We start from the raw sequence: 12,694 nt of genomic DNA on the forward strand, positions 1-12,694 counted from the left end.
GAGGAGTGGTTCCCAGATAAGAGTCCACTACACCAAACTGGTCCCACTGTGCCCCACCTGGTCCCACCCACTTTCTGAGAACATTTGGTGGACAGCTAGAAAGGTATGAATGGGCACCATGGTGGCGTTGCGCACCATGGTGGGGACTCCTGATGTAAGACATAGTCTACAGAAATCTTCTAAGTAAAAGGATAATTCTAATAAAGATGAGACCCTTTCATGTAATGACCACACTTTTGATAGCTGGTGTTATTATTGTAAATATAGACAATAATTTACATTTTTCTTCTCTTACAGCCTGCTTATGAATATTATATATTTCAGCTGCTTTTCACAAATGTTTCTATACTCCAAATGAGAGCAATTATAATTAGTTCAATAATGTGTACAATTTAGCTCTGAACCAAACAGAATGCTATGAATTTGGTCTTCTATGCTGAAAGCTGCATGGGCATTAAACGATGATTGCCAGATGGCATTTCTAGGCAAACAGACAGAGCTATAAATCTAAGGCTAATCGCTGTTTGCTGCTATTTTAAGTGCTTGCCAAAGGAAAAAGATACTGCCTCATTACCACACATAATTAATGAGTTAATATATGGCTTGTGTGTAATACATAATATCTATTAGCAAACAGAGGCTCCACGCTAGCCTAACTTTTGTTAGCGCTATATGATACACATATCTGGAAAGCTGACAAAAATAAAAAGCAAGATATTAGTGCAGTCCTAGGAACTCTTTTAGTAGCTCACAAGTTTTCTTGTGGATGACCTCATGTAGTTTCCGAACACGCCGGATGCTAGAGGCCCCTACAAAGCTGTCTGGCTGTAAAACAGCCATTCCATTGTGGACATCACCCATTATGATGAGCTGACCATCAGCCGCGGTGATGTTAGGGCACGGGCAGCTCCAATTCATGTTTAAAAGTGTAATTTCTAGAGGTTCCTTCCCCAAGAACCTGAGACCCATTTTCTCATCTTTTAGAATCTCTTCCACAGTCACCAGTGCGTGTCCAGAGTCTTGGTCCTCCGTCAACTCCATTACATGGCCCAGAATTACAAAATCACTCTTGCAGAAACTGGTCACCAGCTTTTGCCGGGGCTTGCAAGCTTTGCACGTTTTGCAATGCATGTTCCTGGGGAAAGGGCACATTTCTTCACAAGCCTCTCTGCTCTCAAAGTTATTTTCGTTACCACCACAGCCTCCGTAAATGAAAGACTGGCATTGTTTTGTCAAGCTGTTGTACACCCACCGGGGCTCATAGGCTTTGCAGTGACCTTGGAGGGCTGGCAAATTGCAGATGTTGATGGGCCCATTCATGCAAGTCAACATGCAACTTTCATAGGTCTCAAAGTGGTTCAGGTTGCTGTTGCAGTTTCCATAGATGAAAGTAAAGCAGTTGTTTTTCTTTGCGTCGTAGTACCAGCGGGTTTGTTCTTCCCCACAGTCTTCACTGTCAGGCTGCTTCAGACACTCATCAGTTGGAAAGTGAGTTTTGTTTTGTGCAGATTCTATAGAGGTGGCTTCTCCTCTGATGACCGACAAGGGGAAATCTGCCCAGACAACACCACCAATGTTTTTAGCAGTGCAAGTGTAGATGCCCGCATCTTGTAGCTGTGTGTTATAGATCACTAGCTGGGCAATATTGGTGACAACAATGTTTCCTCTCACGTGATTGGGTCTCATGATGATTTTCTCATTGCTGTCTGTCTGCTTCTCCCAAGTGATTTCGGGCTTAGGTCGGCCAGTGACATCACAAAGAAAGCTAACTGTCTCTCCTATGTAGACGGACTGATGTACTGGGTTGTTGACTAGTATGGGTGGAAGTACATCGGTGACTGTTGTCTCTGCATAGGCAGTAGTGGGGTGAGCGGTAGTCTCCGGTGGGATAGGGCTGGTATTTGGCCAGGTAAGATGATACCGACAAGTTACCACATTGAGCGTAATGCCTTTGGTACATGCTTCTGCATCCATATAACACTTGTTGTAATAAGTAAGCCCATCGGATGCGCAAGTAAAACTTGGCTCTTTTTCACACCTATCTTTGCATTTGCAAACAGGCTGCCCATCCCAGATATCACACTCCGAACCTTGCTGGATACACATGAAACGGTCACAGGTTGCCACTTTGGGCATCCCCACAGGTCCTTTCTTCCCCCTGACATCCATGTACCTAGCTGCGACACAGCTCCTTGTTCCACAGACATTAGGACAACACTTCTCAAAGGTCTCACATTCCTAAGGCAAAAAGAAAACAAGACAATGATGACAACAGTACTATAAATAAGTAAAGGCCTGTGATACATTTCAAATATGTTTATTGCTATCTTGGGAATTCTGGAAAAGCGAGATTACCACACCAATTTCTGGGTTGAGGGGATCTTCAAGAAGTTTATATACATTCAAAGTGCAAGTTCTCTACAAATGATAGATGACATATTTTATTATATATCCTGACTGTCTGTGAGAAGGTCTGACATCACAGTTCCCAGATTAGTATTTGGAGAATGGAGGTCACCAAAATGCAGAAGATGACCACTTTATACAATTTGGGTTAGGCTTGGGTCATTCTAAAAAGTGTGGAGCATAGTGTCTCAGCAGGAAAATGGAAAATATGATACCAGGGTTTCAAAGTAACTTCTAATAGGTAGGGTGCTTTCTTCAGAAGTGGTTGAGCCGTACTTTCAAACGCATTGTCAGTGTGTTAGTTTGGACCTTAGTTCTAAATTATAGTTAGTAATAGTAAAGCTTAAAAATCAAACAAATATTGGCTCTCTTCTGGGTATATTTATTTATATTTTAAACTGTATGCAAGGACAATATATTCTGCAAAGCATCTGAAGAGAAAAACCACCACCTAAGATTCTGGAAAGCCACTGTCAGTCTGCGTAGACAATGCTGACCTTGATGGACCAAGGGTCTGATTTGCCAGAAGGCAGCTTCATGGGCATTCATGTTATGTTGGCAGGCAAAATGCTGAACTAGGAATGTGAATAGGAGCAAGTGACTGAACTACTCTCCAAGAGTGCTGGTATCAGATCCATTCATGCCTTTGGAAAGGGTTCTCAGCTGCTCAGACCAAATCGTTGGATGTGAGGATGTTCAAGGAACTGTGACAAGAATACCAGATGAGTGCTGAGAAGGAGCAAGGTGGTGTGTAGAGAAGATATGACTGTTAAGTCATTTTTCAGCAGAGGAAAATGGAAAATATGGTACCAGGACTTCAAAGTAACTTCTAATAGGTAGGGTGCTTTCTTCAGAAGTGGTTTAGCCATACTTTCAAATGCATTGTCAGTGTGTTAATTTGGTCTTAGCTCTGTTATGGATGTTATATGTTATATATGACTGTTAAATCGTATAACTTTAGCATAACAACTTTTCAGGGACAATTAATACTCTAAAAAATGGAATCCAGAGAGGCTAGGCAGAGTTCTGCTTGTCAAATGGGACTTTTTCTCCCCCCCTCTTCATGCTATAACTCCCAGTGTTTGCCAGAAGGGGTTGATGAGGAAAAGGGGACTCTCTGGAAGTGTGTGGGATGTGCCGTGTGAGGGCTACAACTGGAAGGGGGAAATCCCATTTCAAATACGGAATTGTGGGCCTTTCATTGAACACTGCATGCTTAGTAAAGCCCAGGGAGTCCCCCCCAAAAAAACTTTACAGAGAGTGTTTAAAAGATTTGTCCCGAGTCCAAAATCCAAGCCTGGTCTGAACCCATAACTTAGGTTCAGGAAGACTGTGTAACGTCCAAGCAATCCCAATATATTATTCATCAGCTAGCATTAGAAATACAACTATACTGGCGACTGCTGCTAAGTGCTAACCTTAGGCTAGACTACAAGCAAGCCTGGCACATTCATGGCTAAACATCATGTCGTCTGCAGTGGCCAAAAGTCAAATTAAGGGCTTTATGAGGCCTGCACAACCAGTTTGCATTATCCCATTTGATATCAAAGACCAGTGAAAGGCACAAAGTCTTTTATATAAAGCCTTAAACCAGTGAATTCAATGGGGGCTTAAACATGCATTTCAGTCTTTATGGCCCTTTGATTTCTTTGGCATTGCATACCTATTTTCATGCTAGTCTGTGCCCCAGAGTTATTTCAGGTGGTATAATCTCAGCTGGTTTCTGAATCATCTAAGTTTGAGTTTGCATGGCATCCCGTTCACTGGAATACTGAAATGAGAGCGTTTGGTGTAGCGGTTAAGTGTGTGGACTCCAATCTGGGAGAACCGGGTTTGATTCCCCACTCCTCCACATGCACCTGCTAGGAGACCATGGGTCAGCCACAGTTCTCTCAGAGCTGTTATCTCAAGAGCAGTTCTCTGAGAGCTCTCTCAGCCCCACGTACCTCACAGGGTGTCTGTTGTGGGGAGGGGAAAGGAAAGAAGATTGTAAACCACTCTAAGTGAAGAGTAGGGCATAAATCCAATCTCTTTTCTCTCTTGTCTTCTTTTTAAAATAACGGGGTTCCTAGGATTTCATTTTGGGGCCAATAAAGAGAAGCCTGAGAAAGAATTGTTTTTCTTGGTGTAGCTAATGGAGGTGAGGGCCAGGATAAGGCATTCTCCTGCCTCCAACAGCTACACCTCATTTTTGGAGAAAAGTACTGTAGGATTCTCATGTATTGGTTAGATGATATTGGGATATAGCTGTAGGATCACCCATTTCCTCAAGAGTGTGCTGGAAAACATTACTGATCCTAGCAGCCACCTCAGATCATATGTAAACAATAGCTTAACTTGCTGCTTTAATCAGAAGAATAACTTGATTTAACCAGCAGACCTTTGCATTGCTGTTCTAAGGTTCTACTGAGTAAGCTCGAGAGTCATGGAGTAAAAGGACAGGTCCTCTTGTGGATCAAAAACTGGCTAATTAATCGGAAGCAGAGAGCGAGTATAAATGGGCAGTCTTCGCAGTGGAGGATGGTAAGCAGTGGGGTGCCGCAGGGCTCAGTACTGGGACCCATGCTCTTTAACTTGTTCATTAATGATTTGGAGTTGGGAGTAAGCAGTGATGTGGCCAAGTTTGCAGATGACACTACATTGTTCAGAGTGGTGAGAACCAGAGAGGATTGTGAGGCACTCCAAAGGCTGGGTGAGTGGGCGTCAACGTAGCAGATGAGGTTCAATGTGGCCAAGTGCAAAGTAATGCACATTGGGGCCAAGAATCCCAGCTACAAATACAAGTTGATGGGGTGTGAACTGGCAGAGACTGACCAACAGAGAGATCTTGGGGTCGTGGTAGATAACTCACTGAAAATGTCAAGACAGTGTCCGATTGCAATAAAAAAAGCCAATACCATGCTGGGAATTATTAGGGAGGGAACTGAAAACAAATCAGCCAGTATCATAATGCCCCTGTATTAATCGATGGTGCGGTCTCATTTGGAATATGTGTACAATTCTGGTCACCGCACCTCAAAAAGGATATTATAGCACTGGAAAAAGTCCAGAAAAGGGCATCTAGAATGATTAAAGGTTTGGAACACTTTCCCTATGAAGGAAAGTTAAAACGCTTGGGGCTCTTTAGCTTGAAGAAACGTCAACTGCGGGGTGACATGATAGAGGTTTACAAGATTATGCATGGGATGGAGAAAGTAGAGAAAGAAGTACTTTTCTCCTTTCTCACAATACAAGAACTCATGGGCATTCAATTGAATTGCTGAGTAGTCAGGTTAAAATGGATAAAAGGAAGTACTTCTTCACCCAAAGGGTGATTAACATGTGGAATTCACTGCCACAGGAGGTGGTAGAGGCTACAAGCATAGCCAGTTTCAAGAGGGGATTGGATATAGATATATATTTTGGCCACTGTGTGACACAGAGTGTTGGACTGGATGGGCCATTGGCCTGATCCAACATGGCTTCTCTTATGTTTTTATGATCATGCAATTACTCGGGTTCTCCATTTTGGAAATAGAGTGAGATGACATTGCTATCACCCAAACTATCCTTTATAACCAAGCATTGTGAAAACATGGATAGTATGTGGAATTGTGACTTTCAAATCCATACTTCATAGGAACTTCCACAATGCATTTTTGCATTCGTGCCAATTAAGCGAATGTGTCTGTTGATGCCATGTCATTTTCCTCCAGGAAAAAAAGCAACCCAAATTTCGTTATGCTTTTAAATCACTAAAATATATGGCCAGTCCCAGAGGAATCGATGTTCTCAGTTTGCTTAAAAAATAATTCCTGTGGCACTTTGAAACCCTATCATTTATTGTGGCATAAATTTCAGGGACTATATCCCACTTAAGCAGTGCACAAAAGTTTATGCCACAATAAGTGTTATCTTGTGACGTTATTCTAGGTTATGAGTAGAGTAGAGGATTGTAATCTTTTAGTCTTCATCGTGTCTGAGTTTCCTTTGTATTTCAAAAATAGCTGATGGGCCAGTTGAAAAAAAAGTTATAGGCCGATTCACATATTGAAATATCTCTTAGCCAATCACTGGAAAACACTGGGTCACAGACTACTGTGCTGGATCCAAACCTGTTTAGCATTTAATGGTCAAGATTTTGCTAATCTTATATGGAATATGATGTGTTATTCGACAATGACAGCAAGCTCTCTCATGTATGTGAGGCAGAAAGAGCCTAGGCAGGTATTTGGATGCCACAATGAGCTAGTAGCGCTGCCAGCTCAATGAGACACCTTTTTAGCTTGCCAGCTCAAATGCATTTAAATTTGGAACTGACATCCAGGGGCCCATGCCAAGCTGTCATTTTTACTGAGTCATTTCTTGTGCAAGTGCTGGACTTTAAAATAGATGGTAGCAGGGCCATGGCATACCTACATAGCCCTGCCTTTGGGAAACAAACGTACCCGTTTAAAGCCTGCGCAAAATCAGGGTCCCCGTAAAATTGTTTTAAAAGGGTTCAGTCCAGGATGTCTGTATGTGGACTGACTGCTGTTGCACTTATCAAGTGGGGGAGCAAAGATCTACAAAACACAATGCATGGTGGTCATGGGGGAAAGCCCAGTCAGTCATGTGAAGCCCAATGTTTCAATGCTGAACTCGGCTCAGATTGGCTTTTGACGCTTGATCCACACACTGTGGCTGATTGTCAAAACCTGACCCATGCTGGGTTCAACCTGTGACTTCCTATGACCGGAGCTGTCACAAGTTGGAGTGGGCTGACTTCTTCCTGTGGCTGTCCGGCTTCTGAACTGACCCTGCATTAAGAATGGCCCACCAAGATGAAAGAACAATTCAAACAACAAAGCAGGTGAGTCAATCCAAGCTTTTTTTTTGCAGATTTTTGCCTGCTTCACCAGCGATTGTAGGCTCATTAACAACAACAACAACAACACCCAAATCTTTCACCCTACAATGCACCCCTCTTCTGCCATAATCAACAAAAGGAAAAGAAACCAACACAAGCAAATCAGCATCTATTTTAGAAAGGCAATCAAATTTAACACCGAGAGGAAAGAAAAGTGCATCACTCACCAGGTCAGTGTCGCACTCTCTCTTGCAGGTGCTCTGTGCATCTACCCAGAGGTTGGGATTCATATCATTTGGACATATCCCAGCATGAGAGTACCGTATTGGAGGCAAGGCAGAGCCTTTGAAGGGGGCCTCCAGAAGCAATAAGATAAAGGTCTCCCCGGACAACATCCATATCCATATCCATTGAGGGAAGACTATGAAAAAGGACATCTCAGAATGTCTCCAGAGAAAAAGATCTGCGCTTGGATTCGGGCTAGGGGTGTGTCTGTGACTAAATTAAAAAAACAAACACAAACACAAAGGAGCCAACGACACCTGCTTTTTCTGAACTCCCACAGGCTTGCTTTCCACCTTGGTCGATGGTGCAGTCTGGTCTGAACCGTGTTGGATTAAAAGTCTTGGGAAGTAGCCCCCTTATTTGAAGCGAAAGGCTCTTAGTCCAAGCCAGAGTTAGCTGTATTTATACCCTGCCTCTGTACAACAAGTTGGAAAAAGTAAACTCTATTTCTGTGACAGGCACACGCTTCTTATGTCCCGGTGGCAGTCGTACGGATTTGTTACAAGGGGGAAGGGAAAAAAAAAAAAGCTGGAAAGATTTTTAAAGTCTGGAACAGCTACGGTGGGACCCCTGCATGTTTCTGAATGGAAGGAGGCCTTCTTAACCCCTTTAGACCTAAAGTACTTCCCTATGCTAAGAATGGCATTTACGTTACTGAAAGAGTGCTTGTCTAAATAATATGACTCTACAGTCAGACGGATTTCCCTATGCCATGGAAATATACAATCGTTTGTTTAAAAGGAGCAGCTCTAAAGGACTGAAGCAATTAAAGTGAAGATATCGCTTTTTAAATGAAAGGGGAAAAAAATGAGGAAAAGAAATGTGGACCGAGAGGAGGAAAAGGAGGAGGAGAAATAACATGTTTGAACTCAGGATCTGGAAAGCAATATGTCTTTACAAATTACCCCCCAAGTCCCTCGTCTGCTTTATTTATCTTTTTTCCCAGGTTTCTTTTTTTGCTGCACTCCAACCCCACCATGGGAAATTTTAAAAAATTCCTTCACAGTTCATGAACATGAGACCCCTTTTGTACGACTTTTTGCTGACCTCTTTAAGGGGGAAAAAAAATAGGAATAGTTTAACTCTATGGAAACCTGCATAAAGGAATGTACTGCATTTTTTGCACAGAGGAGGGGGAGAAATGGAAAAACACAATCCAGCCACCCTGATTGTTGTAGGAAAGGTTTATAATACCCATCAAGAAGGGTGACCTCTTCGAAAGGGCCAATGAGAGAAGACACTGAAGTACTTGGGAAAGACTGATAGTAAATAGGATCAGTGAGTACCGGTAAGCGCCCCACCACCATTTAGATTTTGTTCTACCTCAGCATCTGTTATGAAAAGCATGTGCTGGCTGGGATCCAAAGAGCTACTTTAGGTGAGATCCAGGGCTTGTGTGTGCCCAGTGGGATTCTTGACTTTCAGCTGCAGACTCCAAGCTGTATTGCAAACTGGTTCTAATCCCCTCCCCCCACCCCATTTCAAGAACAGCTTGGCGGTCACTGGTGGCAGGGAATGTGTGTGACAGTTATTTACAAAATTCAAGTCTAAAGCTTCCTTTGGTTACTCCAAAGAACAGTGGTCTGGATCTCATTATGACCGGGTACTAACCCAAACATGGGTTTTCCATGGTGCCAGACAAGCCCGTAGCTACAGTGGGGCCTGAGAGGGCCAGGCTCATCCTTTCAACTCACCCGCCCCCCTCTAACTATATGGCCCCTCCGTTGTAGGGCCCCCAATCTGTCCCCTTTACTCATTGCAACTATGAACAAGTAGTCATTGGTGCAGGTCTTTTTGCTTTTTTCCTTCCCCCTTCCCTAACAAACCTTGCAGAGCAAAGGAGGGGGGGAGAAGAGTCAAGAGGTCTGTTTCTCTGAGAGATGGGCACATAAGAAAGGGGTGGGCGGACCAGAGCTGCTGCAACTTCCCAGGTGAACGGGTAGGGTTGCCAATCCCCAGGTGGGGGCAGGGGATCCCCTGGTTTGGAGACCCTCCCCCCGCTTCAGGGTCGTCAGAAAGTGGGAGGAGGGGAGGGAAATGTCTGCTGGGAACTCTATTATTCCCTGTAGAGATTAATTCCCATAGAAAATAATGGAGAATTGATCTGCGGGTATCTGGGGCTCTGAGGAAGCTGTTTTTTGGGGTAGAGGCACCACATTTTCAGTAAACCATCTAGTGCCTCTCCCCAAAATACCCCCCCAGTTTCAAAAAGATTGGACTAGGGGGTCCAATTCTCTGAGCCCCAAAAGAAGGTGCCCCTATCCTTCATGATTTCCTATGGAAGGAAGGAATTGAAAAGGTGTGCCGTCCCTTTAAATGTGATGGCCAGAACTCCCTTTAGAGTTCAGTGATGCTTGTCACAGCCTTGATCTTGGCTCCACCCCAAAGTCTCCCACCCCCACCCCCAAAGTCTCCTGGTTTCACCTGCAAAGTCTCCAGATATTTCTTGAATTGGACCTGGCAACCCTATGAAGCGGGGGTTAGTTTGTGGAACTCAAGGCAGCTTACAGTTCAGAGAGCCCTGGTCTGTCAAACTGGGTGGCCCCCCAGTCCCCCGCCCAACAACAAATACCGCTGTGGGCCCCACCAAACATGAAGTCCTGGCTACAGCCCTGGTGCAAGCATTGCACATATAATTCTACTTCCCTGATGTTGTGATTCTCTCCTTCTGTCAGCCGCTGGTTTTGATTTGGGGTTTTTCTAACACATATGGCTTCTGAAGACTTTAACTCTACCCAACACAAGATGGTGGGAGTAGAAGAATAGTTCTGTATTTATGTTCTAGTGAACTGTTACACCTTGGGTTACAGCCCCCGATTCTTTGGCTTGGCATGATCCAGCCTCCCTGGGTCTCCTCAGGCTGTTACTTTCCCCCCTTCACCGAGATCAGCAGTGACAGACATTGATGAGTGATCGTATTACATGTGCAGTGGGGAAGCCACTCAGAGGCAGGGCTCCATGGGGTATTTGCATAGACACAATTGGCTGTATACCATGATGCAATCAGGCACAAAATTGTGGTATGGCTATACAATGGCTGGATGACCATGTACAACCTAGCCATAGGATAGAAATCAAAAACTGGTTTAGTTGTACTGTCTTCTGCACTGTTTCAGCCATTACAGTGACACCTCGGTGGCCTCAAGTTAGTTTTCAGAAGTACATTGTGATGCCTGCTTAGGGTTGCCAAGTCCAATTCAAGAAATATCTGGGGACTTTGGGGGTGGAGCCAGGAGACATTGGGGTAGAGCCAAGATCAAGGCTGTGGCAAGCATCATTGAACTCCATAGGGAGTTCTGGCCATCACATTTAAAGGGACGGTACACCTTTTCAATTCCCTCCTTCTATAGGAAATCATGAAGGATAGGGGCACCTTCTTTTGGGGCTCATAGAATTGGACCCCCTAGTCCAATCTTTTTGAAACTTGGGGGGTATCTTGGGGAGAGGCACTAGATGCTATACTGAAAATGTGGTGCCTCTACCCCAAAAAACAGCCCCCCCAGAGCCCCAGATACCCACGGATCAATTCTCCATGATTTTCTATGGGAATAAATCTCTATAGGGAATAACAGAGTTCCCTCCCCTCCCCCCGCTTTCTGACGACCCTGAAGCGGGGGGAAGGTTTCCAAACCGGGGGATCCCCTGCCCCCACCTGGGGTAGGGTTGCCAAGTCCAATTCAAGAAATATCTGGGGACTTTGGGGGCGGAGCCAGGAGACTTTGGGAATGGAGCCAGGAGAAATTAGGGGTGGAGCCAAGATCAATTAGAATTGTACCCCCTGGTTCAATCTTTTTGAAACTTGGGGGGTATTTTGGGGAGAGGCACCAGAAGCTATACTGAAAATTTGGTGCCTCTACCTCAAAAAACAGCCCCCCCAGAGCCCCAGATACCTGTGGATCAATTCTCCATGATTTCCTATGGGAATAAATCTCCATAGGGAATAATAGAGTTCCCAGCAGACATTTCCCTCCCCTCCTCCCGCTTTCTGATGACCCTGAAGTGGGGGGAGGGCCTCCAAACCAGGGGATCCCCTGCCCCCACCTGGGGATTGGCAACCCTATGCCTGCTGCCACCTTGACTATTCAACAGTATAAAGGACAACCAGTCTGAAATATACAATGTATGAAACTGACGGTTCTCATTATGGGCAAACCAACTGGTTTAGCTAAAGGGGGTACTGGTTGTGCTAGCATTGGCAGTACCTCTCCTGTTAATACCTCCCCCACAGAAAATAAGCTTTTATTTTATACAATACATTTAGAAGGGAAGGGTGGTATAATCAATGCACTGGATGTGCATTTTCTGTATGTGATGAGAACAGTCCCCCTCCCCTCTAACTTCCACCTGTTGCCACTCCAGAGGGAGCCAGGAAGCAGCCAGGCACCGATTCGTCATGCCTGGATCCAGCTCAACTGAGAATTCCCTCCCAAGAACCATTTTGTGTTCAGTTTCAACTGTCACTTGCTTTGGATTTTGATTCCTGGGAGTTGTTTTGGGAACCAGTTCTCGGATGAAAAGCAGTACTGAATTGTGCAGCCACCTTTTGTTAAAAAAACTTAAATGAATTTGTTTTTTTTTTTTAAGCCAAGTACATGGTCCAAGGGGAATGCCTGTACACCAATGCAAAGCTTAGCCACAGAATCCGTTTCACTGATTGGTTCCATTATTATACAGCCTCATAAATGGTTTCATTCATAGTGCAGGTGCCAAGTTAGATGAAGGACACATCAGCAACGTTATAAATGCTGAGAAGTCACACTTGGCTGCCATCTTCTAGTGTGTCTGATTTAATGGACTCTGTTGTCTAGTACCGGATCAGATAAATGAGTCCCAGAAACTCTTTAGAAATAAGCTAGTAGGGTCCAGAGTTAGATTGAACGAAAGCATTTACTCAAATGAAAGACAAGTCCCCCCCCCCCCGGAATGCCATAAAAGGGAGGTGTAATTTTACATTGTCATACAAGTTATAGTTATGTCCAATAATAATTTACGTGTACAACATTTTTAAGAGGATCATCTTACATTCAGGGTGATCTTCCTTTTGGGTAAATACAGGAGTAACCCCATTACCTTGTAGAAAAGGGACGTCAGGAGGCTCAACAGGCAATTATCTTTCGTGTGATTCTGAATCCCAGCATTGTAGGACATGCAGAATTTTTGCTGTCACTTTTACAA

The 12,694-nt window shown here is 44.2% G+C and overlaps 1 protein-coding gene across 1 annotated transcript; it reads right to left on the bottom strand.

The window, feature by feature from the left end:
- Window positions 1–222: 222 nt before the first annotated feature.
- On the bottom strand, window positions 223–8,461 carry WFIKKN2 (WAP, follistatin/kazal, immunoglobulin, kunitz and netrin domain containing 2). Its single transcript, XM_060252689.1, has 2 exons — window positions 7,462–8,461; window positions 223–2,238 (listed from the first exon to the last, which is right to left on the bottom strand). The coding sequence occupies exons 1-2, from the start codon at window positions 7,669–7,671 to the stop codon at window positions 718–720; spliced, it is 1,731 nt and encodes a 576-aa protein (XP_060108672.1). The 5' UTR covers window positions 7,672–8,461; the 3' UTR covers window positions 223–717.
- Window positions 8,462–12,694: the final 4,233 nt, after the last annotated feature.

Source organism: Heteronotia binoei, chromosome 13 (genome assembly GCF_032191835.1).
Source record: "Heteronotia binoei isolate CCM8104 ecotype False Entrance Well chromosome 13, APGP_CSIRO_Hbin_v1, whole genome shotgun sequence".
NCBI classification, from domain to species: domain Eukaryota; kingdom Metazoa; phylum Chordata; class Lepidosauria; order Squamata; family Gekkonidae; genus Heteronotia; species Heteronotia binoei.